The sequence below is a fragment of the Bufo gargarizans genome, chromosome 8 (assembly GCF_014858855.1).
Source record: "Bufo gargarizans isolate SCDJY-AF-19 chromosome 8, ASM1485885v1, whole genome shotgun sequence".
Taxonomy (NCBI): domain Eukaryota; kingdom Metazoa; phylum Chordata; class Amphibia; order Anura; family Bufonidae; genus Bufo; species Bufo gargarizans.
In genome coordinates this window covers 46,910,920-46,932,891 of record NC_058087.1, presented here as the reverse complement: position 1 = coordinate 46,932,891, position 21,972 = coordinate 46,910,920, and the positions used below count along the sequence as shown (strand labels likewise).

General features: G+C 42.5%; 1 protein-coding gene across 3 annotated transcripts in view; it reads right to left on the bottom strand.

Annotated features, from left to right (window-relative positions):
- The window catches only part of COL18A1 (collagen type XVIII alpha 1 chain), a 169,337-nt gene that overhangs the window by 54,304 nt on the left and 93,061 nt on the right, over window positions 1-21,972 (bottom strand). The window contains exons 1-2 of one of the 3 annotated variants that reach the window (XM_044304707.1): window positions 20,428-21,574; window positions 730-1,274 (exon numbers count right to left, since the gene is read on the bottom strand). In XM_044304707.1, the coding sequence (XP_044160642.1) occupies window positions 730-1,274; window positions 20,428-21,502 (1,620 nt within the window). In that variant the 5' untranslated portion in view covers window positions 21,503-21,574. The other 2 variants (XM_044304708.1, XM_044304709.1) reach the window with 2 other exon arrangements.

The following is a 21,972-nucleotide window of genomic DNA, read 5'->3' as shown; positions in this document are numbered from 1 at the left end:
CTTATCTACTTGAAAAGTACCAGTTCCACCCAAGCCCTGGTGGTTGAGGAAACTTAATGGCCACATAAGGAGACAATAGTATTATAAATGGATCATGGCAGTTGGATGGAGGGGCGGTTACAGATTTGGCACTGGAGCCCAGGCGATTCCAATTACTGGTAATAGCCCAATTTCAGGTGAAGGCACTTAAAACCTGGTTATATCAGATGATGGTAAAATACAATTCAGTATATGCATGAACAGCACAGAGAGCTCGGCTGTTTCCATAATCCTCATCACCTTTGCATTAAGGCCGTCTTTGCATCAGTGGCAAGAGGATCTAACTGCCTGATCCAGCACAAATGCCGGCTGTCGGACCAAAAACCACTGCATGCAACGTTTTTTATCCAGCCAAAGCCCGGCATTTATGCCGGAAAGAAGCCGGATAACAGCCGGATCCCATTACATTCAATAAGAAGATCAGTAAAATCCGGCAATGCCTGATCAGATGAACTCGGGCAGGCTGTTCTCTGGAACAGCCGTCCGGAAACGTTCACCAAAGATTTTAATGTGACCTTAATCACAGCCTGGCTACAGTGACCAGCATCTGACTGAAAGGGGACAGGGAATCTCTATTCTCTACATAGGTGCCAACAGGTTTCTCAGCTAATACATTATTACCAAGTGCACAACTGACTATTCAATAGGTAATCAGTTTCTAACCTTGCCCTAAGAAGCTAAGGTATTTACCTGGTAGCGATCAGGATCTGCGCCTCCAGCCTGGGCAACAAAAAGTCCAGAACCCTCTTCCAGCTCCATCTCATCAGGAGATCTCTCAAACCGAGTCCTCTCCACTTCATCACAATTCATGAATAACACAACTTCCTCATCCTCCACACCAATGGCAAAGCGTGTCCATAGGTTAGTCAGTGCTCCAATAGTGAAGGTGGCGGCAGGGAAAGATACTGGTGATCCAGGCTCTGTGTAGTAAAAAATAATCTGCTGCTTACCAGCTTTGACCTCAGTCAACTTCACCCCAATGTAGACAATGGATTGTGAGGTATCAGTGATAGAGAACAGCATCCCAGCCTTGTTAGTTGTTGGTTGGATGTGAAACAGAATAGAAAAGTCTCTAAATAAGGGGTTGGGGAGATGGTATTGGGCCACTTGGCCTGTGTTGGCCTCTTCTCCAAATACATAGCCGGGGTTCTTATCAGGACCAAAGATCTTGGTGATCTGTTCTGGCGGTGGATCTCCGATGAGTTGTAAGAGACCAACCTCTACAGTTGCACGGCCTGTAAAAATAACATAAAGGAGAAGAGAAAATTTCAAGAAAAGATAACGCAACAGAATACATTCATAAAGGCCAGTTGCATGGTCTTTTAAATGTTGCTTTTGGAATTCAATTTCACAGCAAACTGTATTGCGCATGAAATACCACCACTGAAACACCACATTTTACAAAGAACATAAAAATAGATACAGGCATGCAAATGTACAACACAAAGCTATGCAATACAAAAATCAACTAGTTTACAGCAATCAGTATTCATGACATAGATCTACACTACCTAAAAGGTGGCAATACGCATTAAATTGAAGTTGATTAACAGTTGACTATCAAACATTATGGTGAACGTTCGTTTCACAGACAGAGCCATACACATTCTAGTCCACATTGGCCGTTACAATTGATCCCTGTTTATACACGTTCAATGAAACTGGGCAATGGACGAAAGATCTTTCTGGGAACGTTCTTTCAAAGAAAATTTTTTCATCCACAAAAAATATTTTCTTGAACAAAAGATCTTTCGTCCAACTATCAAACGAAAATATTAAACATGGTCGGCTTCTTTTCTGATGATAACGGTCCATCATCCTTCAGCTAAAATGATCGTTCGTAGTTAAATTTCACTTCACAAACAATCGTTTTGTTGAAATCGTGTATTTTGATCAATTTTAGACTGTGTATCTAAAAAAGGTCAATATTCCCAAAAATTTTGTTTTCCAGAACTTTCATCCCCAAAACCTAGCTGTACTTTTAACAGGTACAGAAGATAGCTCAGCCTACCAAAGTTCAATTGGAAAAAGATTTATTTATTTCTAAGCAATCCAAAAACAAAATTATGGAACTTTTCTCAAACTTGATTGGAAGACATATGCTGTACTCAGCCTCAACTGTCTTTCACTTATATCCAGACAATAAAAGAATACAACACTGATAAGAAGTGATGGTCACAGCTCACCGCCCTCCCTCCTGAATGACCTTGGCACAGAGAGTGCCCACAACACTCTACCATAGACTCTCCAGACTACAGGTTTCTGTGGTCCCTGTGGCTGAGGCAAGATGGACACCCCCATAATTATGTACAAAACCTAGAGTAACAAACTACATGTATGCTATGAAAATTGATATTTTTATCTGGTTTTAATTACTAAAAAATATAGGTGGTTGGTATATTCCAATTATGAATTGGCTGATGATGATAGTCTTTCTTTGACAAACCAAACCACATGTACTACAGTCCCATATAAATCCATTGTAGTTCGAAGCTGAGGGTTAAAAAACACTGATTACCATGTTCCAACCACTGGGAGGGATCGCCATTATCCTGAGAACTGGCTGTTCTTCAGAGAAAACCAGGTCACACATATGTGCTCTCCCAGATTGTAATTAATGGCTTTAGTGGAAGCAAAGTTTATAAAAAACCCGAATTAGAAAGAATCAGTGATCACCAGCTATCCAGTGTGAAGACCATGTAAAACAACTCCCCATATCTCAGCTTCATGGACTGCCAAGTGTTAGACCTGAAGAGGAGTGGGATAATGGAGTTAACCGAGGTCATACCCGAATTTTAGGTTTTGAATTGGCTTATCATCCAAATAATTCCTATATTTATAAACTTTTTAAATATAATTCGTACACAGCGTTTCCCCCTAAAATGAAAATAAAAGCACCTAAAAATGTCATTTTGGTCTTCTCTTGTAAGAACGGTTATTTGAGGTTAGGAAAAGGGTTTGCTTTTTACCAGAAACAGCATCTGTGCTGGAATGGTGGTCATTTTGGTTGTAACTAGGGATGAGCGAACTCGAACTGTATAGTTCGGGTTCGTACCGAATTTTGGGGTGTCCGTGACACGGACCCGAACCCGGACATTTTCGTAAAAGTCCGGGTTCGGGTTCGGTGTTCGTCGCTTTCTTGGCGCTTTTGTGACGCTTTCTTGGCGCTTTTTGAAAGGCTGCAAAGCAGCCAATCAACAAGCGTCATACTACTTGCCCCAAGAGGCCATCACAGCCATGCCTACTATTGGCATGGCTGTGATTGGCCAGAGCACCATGTGACCCAGCCTCTATTTAAGCTGGAGTCACATAGCGCCGCCCGTCACTCTGCTCTGATTAGCGTAGGGAGAGGTTGCGGCTGCGACAGTAGGGCGAGATTAGGCAGATTAACTCCTCCAAAGGACTTGATTAACTGATCGATCTGCAGCTGTGGATCATTGAGCTGCTGATCCTCAATTGCTCACTGTTTTTAGGCTGCCCAGACCGTTTGTCAGTCACATTTTTCTGGGGTGATCGGCGGCCATTTTGTGTCTTGTGGTGCGCCAGCACAAGCTGCGACCAAGTGCATTTAACCCTCAATGGTGTGGTTGTTTTTTGGCTAAAGCCTACATCAGGGTGAAGCTGTCACACCAAGTGCATTTAACCAGCAATAGTCTGTTCATTTTTTGGCCATATACAAAATCAGGGGCAAGCTGCGCCTGTCACCAAGTGCATTTAACCCTCAATGGTGTGGTTGTTTTTTGGCTAAAGCCTACATCAGGGTGAAGCTGTCACACCAAGTGCATTTAACCAGCAATAGTCTGTTCATTTTTTGGCCATATACAAAATCAGGGGCAAGCTGCGCCTGTCACCAAGTGCATTTAACCCTCAATGGTGTGGTTGTTTTTTGGCTAAAGCCTACATCAGGGTGAAGCTGTCACACCAAGTGCATTTAACCAGCAATAGTCTGTTCATTTTTTGGCCATATACAAAATCAGGGGCAAGCTGCGCCTGTCACCAAGTGCATTTAACCCTCAATGGTGTGGTTGTTTTCTGGCTAAAGCCTACATCAGGGTGAAGCTGTCACACCAAGTGCATTTAACCAGCAATAGTCTGTTTATTTTTTGGCCATATACTACATCAGGGGCAAGCTGCGCCCGTCACCAAGTGCATTTAACCCTCAGTAGTGTGGTTGGTCAAGCTGTGACACCAAGTGCATTTAACCAGCAATAGTCTGTTCATTTTTTGGCCATATACTACATCAGGGGCAAGCTGCGCCCGTCACCAAGTGCATTTAACCAGCAATAGTGTGGTTATTTTTTGGCCATATCCCAGTCTAATTCTGTCACTAAATCCATACCGGTCACCCAGCGCCTAAATACTAGGCCTCAAATTTATATCCCGCTAAATCTCTCGTTACCGCTGTCCTGTTGTAGCTGGGAAAGTTATTTAGTGTCCGTCAAAGCACATTTTTTGTTCTGGGTTGAAGTACAATTCCCAATTTAGCAATTTCATAATTTAGTGGTTTCTGCTATATCAGAGCTATTTGAAATCTATCCCTAAAAGGGTATATAATATTCAAGGTGCACATTGGGTCATTCAGAATAACTTCACACACACCCGCTACTGTGTATTTTCAAGTCTAATTCTGTCACTAAACCCATACCTGTCACCCAGCGCCTAAATACTAGGCCTCAAATTTATATCCTGCTAAATCTCTCGTTACCGCTGTCCTGTTGTAGCTGGGAAAGTTATTTAGTGTCCGTCAAAGCACATTTTTTGTTCTGGGTTGAAGTACAATTCCCAATTTAGCAATTTCATAATTTAGTGGTTTCTGCTATATCAGAGCTATTTGAAATCTATCCCTAAAAGGGTATATAATATTCAAGGTGCACATTGGGTCATTCAGAATAACTTCACACACACCCGCTACTGTGTATTTTCAAGTCTAATTCTGTCACTAAACCCATACCTGTCACCCAGCGCCTAAATACTAGGCCTCAAATTTATATCCTGCTAAATCTCTCGTTACCGCTGTCCTGTTGTAGCTGGGAAAGTTATTTAGTGTCCGTCAAAGCACATTTTTTGTTCTGGGTTGAAGTACAATTCCCAATTTAGCAATTTCATAATTTAGTGGTTTCTGCTATATCAGAGCTATTTGAAATCTATCCCTAAAAGGGTATATAATATTCAAGGTGCACATTGGGTCATTCAGAATAACTTCACACACACCCGCTACTGTGTATTTTCAAGTCTAATTCTGTCACTAAACCCATACCTGTCACCCAGCGCCTAAATACTAGGCCTCAAATTTATATCCTGCTAAATCTCTCGTTACCGCTGTCCTGTTGTAGCTGGGAAAGTTATTTAGTGTCCGTCAAAGCACATTTTTTGTTCTGGGTTGAAATACAATTCCCAATTTAGCAATTTCATAATTTAGTGGTTTCTGCTATATCAGAGCTATTTGAAATCTATCCCTAAAAGGGTAGATCATATTGAAGGTGCACATAGGGTCATTCAGAATAACTTCACACACACCCGCTACTGTGTATTTCCAAGTCTAATTCTGTCACTAAACCCATACCTGTCACCCAGCGCCTAAATACTAGGCCTCAAATTTATATCCCGCTAAATCTCTCGTTACCGCTGTCCTGTTGTAGCTGGGAAAGTTATTTAGTGTCCGTCAAAGCACATTTTTTGTTCTGGGTTGAAGTACAATTCCCAATTTAGCAATTTCATAATTTAGTGGTTTCTGCTATATCAGAGCTATTTGAAATCTATCCCTAAAAGGGTATATAATATTCAAGGTGCACATTGGGTCATTCAGAATAACTTCACACACACCCGCTACTGTGTATTTCCAAGTCTAATTCTGTCACTAAACCCATACCTGTCACCCAGCGCCTAAATACTAGGCCTCAAATTTATATCCTGCTAAATCTCTCGTTACCGCTGTACTGTTGTTGCTGGGCAAGATATTTAGTGTCCGTCAAAGCACATTTTTTGTTCTGGGTTGAAATACAATTCCCAATTTAGCAATTTCATAATTTAGTGGTTTCTGCTATATCAGAGCTATTTGAAATCTATCCCTAAAAGGGTATATAATATTCAAGGTGCACATTGGGTCATTCAGAATAACTTCACACACACCCGCTACTGTGTATTTCCAAGTCTAATTCTGGCACTAAACCCATACCTGTCACCCAGCGCCTAAATACTAGGCCTCAAATTTATATCCCGCTAAATCTGTCCTTAGTGCTGTAGCTGGGCGAGTTATTTAGTGTCCGTTCAAGCACATTTCTTGTTCTGGGTTGAAATACAATTCCCAATTTAGCAATTTCATAATTTAGTGGTTTCTGCTATATCAGAGCTATTTGAAATCTATCCCTAAAAGGGTATATAATATTCAAGGTGCACATTGGGTCATTCAGAATAACTTCACACACACCCGCTACTGTGTATTTCCAAGTCTAATTCTGGCACTAAACCCATACCTGTCACCCAGCGCCTAAATACTAGGCCTCAAATTTATATCCTGCTAAATCTCTCGTTAACGCTGTCCTGTTGTGGCTGGGAAAGTTATTTAGTGTCCGTCAAAGCACATTTTTTGTTCTGGGTTGAAATACAATTCCCAATTTAGCAATTTAAAAATTTAGTGGTTTCTGCTGTATCAGAGCTATTTGAAATCTATCCCTAAAAGGGTATATAATATTCAAGGTGCACATAGGGTCATTCAGAATAACTTCACACACCCGCTACTGTGCATTTCCAAGTCTAATTCTGTCACTAAACCCATACCTGTCACCCAGCGCCTAAATACTAGGCCTCAAATTCATATCCAGCTAAATCTGTCGTTAGTGCTGTAGCTGGGCGAGTTATTTAGTGTCCGTTCAAGCACATTTCTTGTTCTGGGTTGAAATACAATTCCCAATTTAGCAATTTCATAATTTAGTGGTTTCTGCTATATCAGAGCTATTTGAAATCTATCCCTAAAAGGGTATATAATATTCAAGGTGCACATAGGGTCATTCAGAATAACTTCACACACACGCTACTGTGCATTTCCAAGTCTAATTCTGTCACTAAATCCATACCGGTCACCCAGCGCCTAAATACTAGGCCTCAAACGCAGCCGCCTGTCTACAGCCAATGTGGACAAGCTGACGTTCATAAAAATGAACCAGGCATGGATCCCACAGGATCTGTCCGTCCCTTGTCCAGATTAGACATTAACTACCTCCCCTTAACCATATATTATTGGACTCCAGGGCACTTCCTCATTCAATCCTATTTTTATTTTCATTTTACCATTATATTGCGAGGCTACCCAAAGTTGAATGAACCTCTCCTCTGTCTGGGTGCCGGGGCCTAAATATATGCCAATGGACTGTTCCAATGTTGGGTGACGTGAAGCCTGATTCTCTGCTATGACATGCAGACTGATTCTCTGCTGACATGAAGCCAGATCCTCTGTTACGGGACCTCTCTCCTCTGCCTGTGTGCTGGGCCTAAATTTATGAAAATGGACTCTTACAGTGGTGGGTGACGTGAAGCCTGATTCTCTGCTATGATATGAAGACTGATTCTCTGCTGACATGAAGCCAGATTGTCTGTTACGGGACCTCTCTCCTCTGCCTGGGTGCTGGGCCTAAATATATGCCAATGGACTGTTGCAGTGGTGGCTGACGTGAAGCCTCATTCTCTGCTATGACATGCAGACTGATTCTCTGCTGACATGAAGCCAGATTGTCTGTTACGGGACCTCTCTCCTCTGCCTGGGTGCTGGGTAGTGTTGAGCGCGAATATTCGAAAAGCAAATTTTTTTCGCGAATATCGCAACTTCGCGATTTCGCGAATATTTCGAATATAGTGCTATATATTCGTAAAAACGAATATTCGTTTTTTGTTTTTTTCCCCCCCCCACAAAATTACAGTACACATATAATTGATTGTTTCCCAAAGGTCCAACAGCTCAGATCTTACTCACATTGCCTAGAAAGTGATTGAGGCGCGAATCTTCGTAAGGCGATGTTATTAGCGCACATGCGAATATCGGCACGTCCCAGAACAGAGGCAAAGGGCTTTGCATTCATACATTAGTGAATTGAGTTGCGAATCTTCGTAAGGCGATTTTATTAGCGCACATGCGAATATCGGCACGTCCCAGAACAGAGGCAAAGGGCTTTGCATTCATACATTAGTGAATTGAGTTGCGAATCTTCGTAAGGCGATTTTATTAGCGCACATGCGAATATCGGCACGTCCCAGAACAGAGGCAAAGGGCTTTGCATTCATACATTAGTGAATTGAGTTGCGAATCTTCGTAAGGCGATTTTATTAGCGCACATGCGAATATCTACACTTGTCCCAGAACAGAGGCAAAGGGCTTTGCATTCATACATTAGTGATTGAATTGAGCTGCGAATCTTCGTAAGGCGATTTTATTAACGCAAATGCAAATATCTACACTTGTCCCCAGAACAGAGAGGCAAAGGCCTGTGCATTCATATAGTATAGCACCATATTCGCGAATACGTAGAACTTCGTAAAATTCGATTTACGAATATTCGTATTTTTTATTTTACTTTCCACCTTACAGATTACATTGATCTGTACTCTGTCAACTACTGTCATCACCCCCCACTGTATCTCGATTGATTCCCAAAAGTCTCACATTCCCTAGAAAGTGATTGAGGTGCGAATCTTCGTAAGGCGATTTTATTAGCGCACATGCGAATATCTACACTTGTCCCAGAACAGAGGCAAAGGGCATTGCATTCATACATTAGTGATTGAATTGAGTTGCGAATCTTCGTAAGGCGATTTCATTAGCGCACATGTGAATTTTGCATAGCATATGTATTATGCGATAATTCGAATTATCGCATATGCGAAATAATAACGAATTTGAATAATCGCGAATATTTTACGAATATTCTTTTGAATATTCACAAAATTTCGCGAATTCGAATATGGGACATGCCGCTCAACACTAGTGCTGGGCCTAAATTTATGACAATGGACTGTTGCAGTGGTGGCTGACGTGAAGCCTCATTCTCTGCTATGACATGCAGACTGATTCTCTGCTGACATGAAGCCAGATTCTCTGTTACGGGACCTCTCTCCTCTGCCTGTGTGTGTGCTGGGCCTAAATATATGCCAATGGACTGTTGCAGTGGTGGCTGACGTGAAGCCTCATTCTCTGCTATGACATGCAGACTGATTCTCTCTCTGCTGACATGAAGCCAGATTCTCTGTTACGGGACCTCTCTCCTCTGCCTGTGTGTGTGCTGGGCCTAAATATATGCCAATGGACTGTTGCAGTGGTGGCTGACGTGAAGCCTCATTCTCTGCTATGACATGCAGACTAATTCTCTGCTGACATGAAGCCAGATTCTCTGTTACGGGACCTCTCTCCTCTGCCTGGGTTCCGGGGCCTAAATATCTGAGAATGGACTGTTCCAGTGGTGGGTGACGGGAAGCCAGATTCTCTGCTATGGAACCTCTCTCCAATTGATTTTGGTTAATTTTTATTTATTTAATTTTTATTTTAATTCATTTCCCTATCCACATTTGTTTGCAGGGGATTTACCTACATGTTGCTGCCTTTTGCAGCCCTCTAGCTCTTTCCTGGGCTGTTTTACAGCCTTTTTAGTGCCGAAAAGTTCGGGTCCCCATTGACTTCAATGGGGTTCGGGTTCGGGACGAAGTTCGGATCGGGTTCGGATCCCGAACCCGAACATTTCCGGGATGTTCGGCCGAACTTCTCGAACCCGAACATCCAGGTGTTCGCTCAACTCTAGTTGTAACCCATGTTATCCAGAAAAAAAACAACTTGTGGCCAATCTGCAAATTATAGAACACGTCCTATTCTTTCCAAATTAAGGAAAAAAATAGTCCTTTCTATTGATGGGAGAGAGAAAAATGCATAGTGCACACGGAAGGTGTCTATATTTTGCGGATCCATTGATGATAATGGCACTGAAGGGCTGTGGTATATGTCAGTGCTATATAAGAGTAAAATAAATACAATAAAAAAATCCATTGATTGTGGAATGAAGTACAGAAATTGCCTTGTGTTTAAATCCTTCCCTGCAACAGATTTATCAGCCACTCTGATAAATCTGGCGCAGTTAAGTCTGTCTGTCCTGAGGTTACACTGACTGTATTAGTGTATCCAGTAACTTTACAGTATAGTTCAGTATCTCAAGCAATACTAATTGTGAATGGCAGAGACAGCAGAAAACACGGACAGATGCATCTTTTCCCAGCAAGATCTTTCCTAGATTTCTTTCCAGCGTGTCCCAGGAGATGCGCCACTTACAAGGCTTTCATGGGAAAACTGCTCAGCCAGAGAGACAGCTGACATTTTATAGACTCTCATAACTAAATGCAACTTAACTGTGCATAAAGAGTCTTTTACTGGTCCAGATGGACTCTGTACATCCACAACAAATCGTCCTCTTACTGTAACCACTCAGCAATTTCTAAATGAGATGCCAACATATCTCAAGCCAGGCTATCACAGCTGCCTATGCTCATACGTTGGTGCCAAGCTATTCTAATCTTCCATCCAGAAAGGAGTTGGCATCATTAATGGTCTTTGTTTAGATGCCTTACAGTGTCCACTACTGCGGTATGGTGGAAGCACCAAGACGCCAGATCAGTGTCCAACCTAGGCACACAAGTATGGAGCTAAAATATGTATTTTTGGCTAATTATTGTGATTAGAAGAAAGTCCTGAGTCTTTGCAATAGGGACTTCCTTATTGCAATTATGACCCTGAATTTTTTTACTCGTCAGACTGAAAATGTTTTTGTGGAAATGTCCCTACAGTATGCTGTCGTCGTGTAGCCCTAGTATTAAAGGGGCAGGGCGCTGTGAAGGTCACTGTTAAAGGGGCGGGCACTGTGGAGGTCACTGTTAAAGGGGGGCGCTGTGGAGGTCACTGTTAAAAGGGGGCGCTGTGGAGGACACTGTTAAAGAGGTGGGGCACTGTGGAGGTCACTGTTAAAGGGGCAGGGCGCTGTGGATGTTACTGTTAAGGGTGCAGGCAGCTGTGGAGGTCACTGTTAAAGGGGCGGACACTGTGGAGGTCACTGTTAAGGGGGCAGGGGCCACTGTTAAAGGGGCAACTGCTGTGGAGGTCACTGTTAAGGCAGTGGGGTACTGTACAGGTCACTGTTAAGGGGATGAGCTGCTTTGGAGGTCCCATTTTAAAGTGGTGGGGCACTGTGGGGGGGTCAGTGTTAAGGGGTGGGGGACTGTAGAGTTCACTGTTAAAGGGGCGGGGTGCTGTAGAGGTCACTGCTATAGGGGGGACTGTCGATATCTTTTAACGACACACACAAGCATTAAATGAAATAAATTAAATATACCCGTGCAAAGCCGGGTCCTTCTACTAGTATACTATATGCTTTAAATTAACAGTCCCAGGGTCAGCTCTGTAAGAGTTTCCCCTACAGGCCTCTAAATCTAATGGTATGTGCACTACCCCAACTGAAATATTTTCCCATATATAAAACATCTGTTTTGAGAATTGGTTCCTGACATCTAAAACACTAGGTAAATCATCCACAAAGCCTCATCCCCTTTACAAGTTCTCAAGATAAATTACACTTATTATTTAATGGAATGGTCTTGATGGGAAAATACTTGAGTAGGAGTAGGGTTGTGGCCATTTTACTTTTCCACAGCTGTACCCTCCCCTGTGCCAGGGGCACAATACACTAAATATGAAAACATGGTGTTCCTAAAGTACTCATTACTTACCAACCTAAAGTATGGCTCTGTGCACACTGTGTTCTATCCTCCCATAGGAGGTGTACCTTTGAAGGAAGGCCCCAATGTAAGCCATCCTCTAGACATACAGTGGCACACGTCACCCTTTGATTGCTGTATATTGTGCAGTATACAGTTTTTATCATGGCCCACTGTATTAAAACATACAGTTGGCTGTATTTTCCTATACAGCTGAAAAGAGGTATGACGATGGAAACCATAAGTGTTACTCTTTTGGCTTTTATCTAGTGAAGGAACCCTACTGATATCCTAAACACGGGGATGGGGTATTCCCACCTCAACATTCATGGTACAGTATATTCACAGGATCTACCAATTACAATATGTCTGATAGCTGCAGGTCCCAAAGAGTGGGGTTCCATCTCATGCTCTGTGAATGCAAGGCTCTCCCCATTCAATTCTATGGGAGTTCCAAAAATAGATGGGTAACTACAGTATACTTGGCTCTTTTAGAACTCCCATAGAAGTAAATGGAGAGAGCCGTGCATGTGTGGCCACCTTTACATTCAGAGCAACCATGAGATGGGCTCTATTCTCCGAGGCCAGCACCTATCAGACCGTTATGGGATATCCTGGAGAATACACCTTTGAAATGACTGTGACAAACTAATAAATATGGATGCCACTACCTGTATATATGCTACTTCCTTCTCATATACTAAAGGGTTTTTCCGAGACTTTTTTACTGATGAGATATCCTCTGGATAAGCTATCAGTATCTGATCACTGGGTTGGTTCAACACCCGGGACCCCGCCGAACAGCTATTTGAGGCTGCATCGGCACTTGTAGTAGTGTAGCAGCTAACCAAACACAGCGCCGTCATTGTATAGTGGCTGTGCTTGGTACTACATCTTGTCCCCATTCATTTCAATGAAGCTGAGCTGTGCCTAGAAGCATGTGACCAATAACCGTGATCTCACATGGCCTAGCGAGACTTTTATACCAATGACTTATACTCTGGATAGGTCATCAGTATCTTATCGTTGGGGGTCCGACAACCTGGAGCTCCGCCCAGCTAAGCCGTGAGAAGGCCATGGCGCTACCGCGAGCAACGATGCCTTCTCAAACAGCTGATCCGCGGAGCTCCAGGTTGTCAGACCCCCAACGATAAGATACTGATGACCTATCCAGAGTATAAGTCATTGGTATAAAAGTCTCGGAAAACCTCTTTAAAAGGGTTAAGGCCATTGAAATAATAATGACAATATCTAAAGTGCACTGCATAAATAACAATCCTCTAATAAAATCTAAAGTATATTAAAAGTCCCCTCGATTACCGTGACCTGCAGCCTTGTGCTTTTTTTGGTCCAGGAACTCACTTGTGAGTCCTTACATCCCTATAATCTACAACAGCTGGTCCATTACCCTACAGATATTGAGAGCTTGCTAGTTACAGAATGCAATAGTATTTATATTGTTACTCTCAAAATAAAGAAGCACAATTTTGTATACATAGACACAAGAGAAGAAGCTGTGCAAATGTTGTACTTTGGCCCATCTGCTAAAGGATATCTCATCACATAGTGAACACATAAATGCATTAACGTGACTGAGAAAGTCCTTATCATTCCCTGGCTGCGTGCTCAGAATTCACACTCCAGAATGCAAATTTCAGAGATTTGAGACTACAATACTGCTCTGTGAAGTACAGCGGTCTACAGATGTCAGCAATGCATAACATCCCGCACATACAGACTGTATCGACAACTCAACTAATCGCTGTGAAGATGAGGAAACAGCTGCCTGGAATGAGAAGACAAAGCTGCTTAGTGCGGGAACAAGTGCTTCCCCCTTGAGCGAAGGATACATGGACTGTACGTACAGTATATCTAATGATGCGTGCAGCACTAGAAGAATTGGGCTAGTATTACCCTTCGAGCCAAATTTATTATATTAATAGCGGATCATATCAGTGGAATGCACTGCAACACAATCCATTTTAAAGCATCTTGCCATCTTGTGCTGCTCAGTATCTGGCACTGAATGCCAATTTCCACGCGATAAAGCCTGCAGCTGATAGCAGCCTGAGAACTGAGGAGTTCCAGACCAGTCGAAACAACACTTACTTTATAAAGTAAGGAATGGCGACTATTGCAAGGTTCTAGCTGGAACCAGGCCCAGTACCATAGGAAAGAGATCTCCAACCATTTATAGTAGTTGGACACATTTAGAAAACATGGCTGCTTTCTTCTAAAAAGGTGCCACATCTACCCATGGGTGGTGTCTAGTGAAGGAGGATGAGCTGTATTACAACATACAACAAGTGTGGTCCTGTTTTTATAAGAAAGTAGCCTTTTTTTCTTATCCTGTACAACCCACTTAAGGTGAACGCATCAGGTGGCTATTGCCCTCTGAACCACCAAGTGTCGAGACGTGTCCTTTATTGCCCAAACAGATTCCTCATTCCCCCCTCCAAAAAAACAACTTTAATCACACCTGTAGTATGCAAACCTCCTTGAAGTCAAAGAAGTGATGGAGGAGACCAAATCCCATCTCCTCTGAGGACAGGGAATGGCATCAGCAGTCTTGCCAAGATCTCTTTTAATCTCAGCGCATGCGCAGTAAAAGCAGGATGTTCTTGCCCTAGCTTCAGTTGTGCTCTCTATAGGCAACAAGAGCCCGAATTGCCAGAGGATTGCTGCAAGCCAGGACAGGTACGCCCCACTGCACTGTCCATGCTCAAACAGTAGAATACAACTGCACAAGCACACAAAGCCAGCTGCTGATGGTGTTTATATTTTCAGGGATGCCAATCACAATGGACAGGTTGGGATTTGGACACCTGGTGAGCTTCACTTCACAGCATTACCACCTCCCTGATTCAAACAGCTGTGATTTTTGGAAAAATAAGGCATCTGCTTGGCAATAAAGGACACCTTTCGACACTTGCACAGTAGAGATAAGTGAATCAGTTCTAAACTAATCAGATTCGACCCAAATTTTGTAAAAATTTGAGGGGGACCGATATCTGAACTTTTAATGATTTGATTCAGGTAAAGAGAAAACAAACAAAATCATTAATCTAAAAAAAATGTTTAAGCAAGAAAGAAGAGATAAGGAATATGCATCCTAGGAGACCTCAGAGTCTCATACACAAATTTTCTGGTCAGTTGGAGCTCTTTTAATTCAGAAACCCACATGGTTCAAAAATGCCCAGATGTTGGACTGTATCTCTTGTTTTTATGGATATGCAATAAAGGTTTTTGATTTTAAGAAGAGCTGGAATACTATATATTCTTAGGATATAGGTTTTAATCTGGTTTCAGCTTACAGTGATAGTGTCTGATGACCCAGGAACCAAGTAATGATATCACATCCTTTGAGCGAATTACACCAGAATTAGATTTGGTGCTACATGTCCATGAGGCCGGTATATGCTTGTAACCACATCTGCTGAATCTAACGCAGCTATGTTTTATTAACGCGGGTGACAAATGCTAGTGAGAATTTAAGATTCCTGGACACAGTGAGTGAATTACACCAGAGGCCCACAACATTGACTTTATAATGAAATTCAAGAAAGGGTAGGGGGAAGTGACCGACCATCATTCTGGATTCTAGTCTTCTCCCTGAGCAGCATGTTAAGTGACTTTTAATACTGTGAATGCTGCTGTTTTTTTTTTTTTTTTTTAGGAAGGAAGGGCTTCCTGCACTAATCCATGAAGCTGACTTCTCTTTCCTTATTATTATAAATAACAAGCAGCATCTACAAAGACTAGAACGTTTCTATGCCAGGAAACTGATTGTTGTTTTTTCCCCCCATACCAAACAAAATAATGGTAATTATGGCCAGGGGCGGACATGGAAATTTCCCAGTGGGCCGATGCCCAGGGGGCCGCCCAAGCCCTCCTCCTAGCCACTGGCCGGGTATATAATGATCTAATGCTCTAAGCATTCATTAATTCTACGAGCATTAGGTACTTATGCACCTGGCCAAAGCCTGTAGGTGCCCTCCTTAACTCAACTGCATCACCATCCTCAGGATGGTGATACAGTTGAATACTGTGGTGAAGGCGGCACTATTTTGCGCTGCACTGTCCTATTTGGTTCTGGAGGGGTGATATTTTGTCCTGCACTACAGTATTGCAGGCCATGCCTACTTGTGCTATCCTGCCTTTTGTCAATTTGGACATGTGGCTTCTTTTAGGCTTTTTTCCAGGGCCATTTTAAGTTCTCAGTCCGCCCATGATTATGGCACATCTGTTGCTGGAGATGAAAAAAATGGGTCAAAACTGGGTTGTTATTATTAGAGATGAGCGAAGTTCTTGAAATTTCAATGCAGCTGCTTTCCCGAATGACTTCGTCATGAAGAGCATTTCTTTGTAAGTAGCGGGTGCAATGACGGGGAACGGTGATTAGACCACCTCCCATCATTGAACCCCTCAGATGCTGTGTTCATCGGTGATCATGGCATCTGACATTAATATTAAGGCCATTCAGGGGTCAATAATAAAAAAAAAATATGAAATCATACTTACCTTATCCATTTGAGCGCGAGGAGGCGGCTGCAGCCATCTTGCTTGAAGACTTAGCGTTTGATCTTCAAGTATGATGGCCCCGGTGGCCTTTTTGCACTCAAATGGATAAGGTAAGTATGATTTTTTTAAATGTTTAGCACCATTTCAGGGAAAATTGATTCGTTAGCACGAAGCACAAGCAAATGCGGCTTCAAGGAGAATTGAACTTTCTCTGAAATTGGGATCAAAGTACACGTAGGATACTTTGATTCGCCAAACAATAGTTATTATCAATTGATAAGGAATCTGTAAATGCCCATCTGGAGTGAGTCTGAAGTAGTCATTAACCCACCTCTCATCTTGTCAGTGGCTCACGCTGCTTCATTGACCCGGAGTTATTATGGACACACTTAAGAGGAATTTTACATTCCCTGCCTCTGCCCTACATAGTGCCACACCTCTTAATATTTGGGAATTGGTATTTATGCAGACTTATTACTTTTTAGAGTCATTGCAATAGAGGAAATGTCGCTTAGCACCTAATTTGAACTGTGGAAATGAAGCAAACACGAATGACTTTGTACTACCGCCATGCCAACATCGGTAGGCACAAAAATAACAAGATTTCCTCCAGGAAGACCTGCTGTTTGTACAGATAAGCAGAGGTTTTGGCAGAGAACATGAGCAAACATGATGCACGTGGCCCAAGGTCAATCCCTTTTTAGTCTTATTTAATCATGTGCCAGCTTATTATCGGAAGGGTCAAACCACTGGAGCAGCATCAGCTGACTAATCTACCGTCCATCCCAATGTCACTGTATGAGATCCTTCACAATCACATCACTGGTATTCTGATGCACATAAGGCAGAAACATCTAAAGTGTTAATGAATAGTCAAGGGCGTCCTTATCACCTATCCCATACCTATGGACAAACTGCATGCTCACTAGTACAATGGTGACATTGGGTAGAAGGTGAAGCTGACTTGGCCAGCTTGGTAGCTTTATGAATTTTGCTACAAGTACACTGCCATTGCTGTTGTTCAGGATTGGCGGTGTGTCGCTTGGGCGCCTAGCATGCCCATACTGCCCATGTGCAGGGCGATTATCAGTACCATTAAAACAGTTATACCTACCCTTTTCCATTTTGGCCCTCTGGGCCAGAAGTGATGGAGACACATATCAATACGGCACTTTTCTTTCAAACACGAGTAAGAACACCAAATTTTAACAAGAGACGGGCGGCTGCTACTCACTGACCGCAGTGTCTGGGTTGACCTATTAATTCATCAAGGACTAGTTAAAATTTTCAGAGGAATGCACCTTAAAACCCCAAATTCTATTATTTTCAAGAGAATCAATATGTTTCCTAAAGATCTATTGTATCACATCCTATTAAATTGAATGCAGAGATGAAATGCGTTTGGATACTGGACTAAAATTTGAGCTTGATAGTGGATAGTTAAAGGGCTTGTCTCACTTCAGCAATGTATAATGTGATGGAACAAGCAGTGTATAATGTGATGGGAAAATGAATCAAGCCAGCAAAGGAGACGATATAGACAATAACAATACATTAGTAAGAGCCTTGTATTAACTTTCTCCACATGAAAATGCCATTTGCTGAAGTGAGACAACCCCTTAAGACTTCAAGGTGGTTGTGTGCGAGCGTTTTTTTTTCCGTAGAAATGGCACCACTCTTGTTTATAGGCTGTGTCTGGTCCTGCAGCCCATTCAAGTGAATAAATCTGAACTGCAATACTGGGACACAGCTCGTTTCTAAATAAATAAATGAAAAAAGATATTTTTTTCCAACGTCACACATTCTTCTTAGGCCTCTTTCACACTACAGTATGTTGCATTCAGTGTTTTGCGTTCCGTTTTTCACGGATCCGTTGTTCCGTTTTTTGCTTCTGTTGTGGTTCCGTTTCTGTTCCGTTGTTCCGTTCCGTTTTTCCGTATGGCAAATACAGTATACAGTAATTTCATATTAAAAATTGGGCTGGGCATAACATTTTCAATTGATGGTTCCGCAAAAAACTGAACAGATACGGAAGACATACGGATGCATTTCCGTATGTGTTCCGTTTTTTTTGCGGCCCCATTGACTTGAATGGAGCCACGGACTGTGATTCTCGGCCAAATATAGGACATGTTCTATCTTTTCAACGGAACGGAAAAACGGAAATACGGAAACGGAATGCATACGGAACACATTCCGTTTTTTTGCGGAACCATTGAAATGAATGGTTCCGTATACGGACCGTATACGGAACGCAAAAAACGGACCGTATACGGAACGCAAAAAACTGTAGTGTGAAAGAGGCCTTAACCATAGACCAGGGATGCCCAAATTGTGGCCCTCCAGCTGTTGCAAAACTACAACTCCCAGCATGCCCTGATAACTGTAGGCTGTCTGGGCATGCTTGGAGTTGTAGTTTTGCAACAGCTGGAGGGCTGCAGGTTGGGCATCCCTGCTATAGACTATATTCCCTCCGCGAATTACCCAATAACCTTCAGTAATAGATGTATCTGCAATGCTGGAAGATGTTGTTGGATTGATTAACACTAATTCAAAATTGTCACCATGATTTTCACCAAGATAACACCAGGTCACGTGACAAAAAAAATACATAGTGTGATTTTTCTGCGACATTTCATCATGCGACTATTTGAGAGCAGGTTACAGTCGAGGCAAAGTTGCACATGACTCACATTGCGATCTATGATGGCAATGTTATGTGCGACTTGTGACCTGGGATCAGGAATCCAGCAGGTATAGAAGTTTGGCAACAGTAGTTTCACAGTTGCGTCAGGACACGTGATGCAATGTGACCACGTTGACAACCATCAGACGCAACGTCACCACGTTGACAACCATCAGATGCAACGTCACAATGCGACATTGCAACCTCCTTGTCATGCAACCAAAGCTGTCGTTCTGCCCTAGCCTTAGTATCTGGTTTTGTACATGAAACAAGACAGGAAGCTTACAATAGGAAAATCTGAACAACATAAAATATCTACAGAAATTACATCTGTGAGAACATTAATGGTCTTCAGAATACTGTCGTTGCCTTTAATTAGAACTATTGAAATTTTAATTAGACGACTTTTACAGAAAACCTCACAAGCCATCCTAAAGGTGCTATTCAAAGTAAAACCAAAGTTACTTTTTCTGCTGACAACTGACTAGTATTAGGTCACTTACCTGACCGCTCAGAGCAATTAGAAACTTCAATTGTCTCCGAACCTGCGGAAAAATCAATATACACACATGGAACCCCAGAATCCTCCTCAGGGAGCAAGTCACATGACACGGGAAGATCTGCTCCCTTCAGAAGGTCCCAGCAGGCATCCTGTAGAACCTTACAAAACCCCCGGCATGGGCCTGGTGGTGACACTGAGGAGGAAGGACTACACCTTGGAACCAGTAGTAAACAGAAAAACCACTCCAGGTAACGGTGGCAGCGAGATTTAAGAAGCCCCTCCCAATCATGCAAAGCGGCCTGAATTTCCGACACACTGGTATGATTCAAATAATTTGGAAGCGTAAAAGTTTGAATTCCCAATTTGCGGCAGAATGGCAGGTTGATGGGGACAGGCAAGCATTGAGCATCGGATGGAGTCAATATGGGCAAATGAAAAGCAGTCTCTGTGAGATTATTTCTAAAAGCTGTAGCGGTAGAAGCTTTAGTGCTGGTTAGTAAATCATGATCAGAAGTATTGGCATTATGATGTCCCTCTGAATATACTACATGTGTATTAGGAGCATGAATTTTGTCAGCAGTGGCAACTATCCCAGAATGTTTATGAAGGCCAATTCTCTCATCTGTCTGATTGACATCAGCAGATCTATTATTTTTCGTATGCAACAATGACTCTGAAGAATTTAGCACATAATGGGATAGGCCACTGGCGAGCGAGCTGGTTATACTCATCGGAGCAGCAGTGCGCATGCTGCCCACGTGACCAGTGTGTATGGTCTGTGAGTCCAGTGGGGTGGAATACAGTGATGGTCCTTCTAATTCTGAGCGGAGCAATGGCTCTATATTTTGGTCTCCCATTTGGGTGGTTCCTGAAAGAGATTTGTTGGGTGATGGTGTAGCCCGAGAGTCCACTGCTGCATAGACTGGAAAAGAGGAAATACCTGGTGACGTAAGATTCCTTGCACTGATGTTAAAAGTCTGACTACCGGAACCGGAAGACTGATTGTATGTGTGGGTCTTAATGGTGCTTTCTTCTTTCTGCTCCGAGCCAGGCAGATTTAAGTTGTCCATTTCGCTTATCTGAACAGTCGGGGCAATTGCATTGGCCATTTCTTGATTTCTTGCACTGATGTTAAAAGTCTGATTACTGGAACCAGAAAGATGAATGTATGTGTGGGTCTCAGTCATGTTTTCGTCATTCTTCCTAGAACCAGGCAGATTTAAGTTATCTGTCCCATTTATCTGAACAGCTGAGGTACTCACATTTGTCATCTCTTGTTGATCAGGTGTAGGACCAGTAGAGGTGTGCAAATCATTTTCAGGTTTTTCTAACCAAACATTCATTAAGCTTCGAATATTTTCAGCAACATTTAGGATTTCAGCCCCCACACCAGCAATGTTCTCCTTGTCCAGGTTCTGAGCAGTTGAAGCTTCAGACACAGAGGTGGATACATCCTTAGATGTAGGTGCTGTAATCTCAACAACAGACTCACCATTTATCTCTACCTGAAAAATGCTGAATAAGTTTTCTTCAGGAGGATTTCTCAGAGAAGATTCTGTCATATGCTTGTGATTTTTCAAGGAGGCTGGTAAGGGATGCTGTGCTGGTGTGGTCAGCTTGCTTGGAGATGCTTGGGTGAAGGTCTTATTAGACTGTGGAGGTTTACTCACTGCAGGTGAAGATTCTGTAGCTGCTAGCTGTGATGATGAAGATACTGAAGTTGTGAGATCAGGCAGCAATGTAGAAGGTGACATCTGATTTGTATCTGTATAAAAGGTCTTCTGGTCTGTAACGGTTACTGCTTCAGGAAGACTTTTTTGTTCAGCTGGTGATGCATCAGGTAGAAGAGCTGCTTCAGATGTAGTCAAAACTGCAGGGTTCGTGGTGGGAATTGTGGTGGAAGCAGTTGTTGGCTTTGCTCCCCATCCAAACCAATTAAACATCTGTGCATGTGATGGTGCAGGTGAAGTCACCATCAGGACAGCAACCACAGCCCAGACCCATGTCACAGCCATGGCAGTGAGGCTCTGATACCTTTCAGGAACTATGCTTGTTCACATTGATTTGTCCTCTAAAGCTCTCGTAAACTACACATTACCCTTCAAACAAGAAGCAGAACTAGCAGAGGTGTGGCTACAGAAATACCAAACCAAGCCTCCTTATCAGACGCCAGCCCTCATCGAGTGTGGAAAAGCTGAAACAACTGCACAGAACTTTACAATTGACCTCACTCTTGACAGAAATTATGGAAAAAAAAAGTCAACAAAGGGCAGATTGTTACTTGCGAAGCCAAAGAGATAGCATGCATGCAAGTGTAAGGAGGATCCCTCTGCTCGGCACAGATAAAGACATGAAAGAGCTATATATTTATCATAACTCTGCAAAGAAATACTCTATTCAGATGAAAATGCTACTTTACTGTTTAATCTATCGATGCTTCAAACTACACGTGGTGGCAACTCATACAATGGGGGTCCTTGAAACA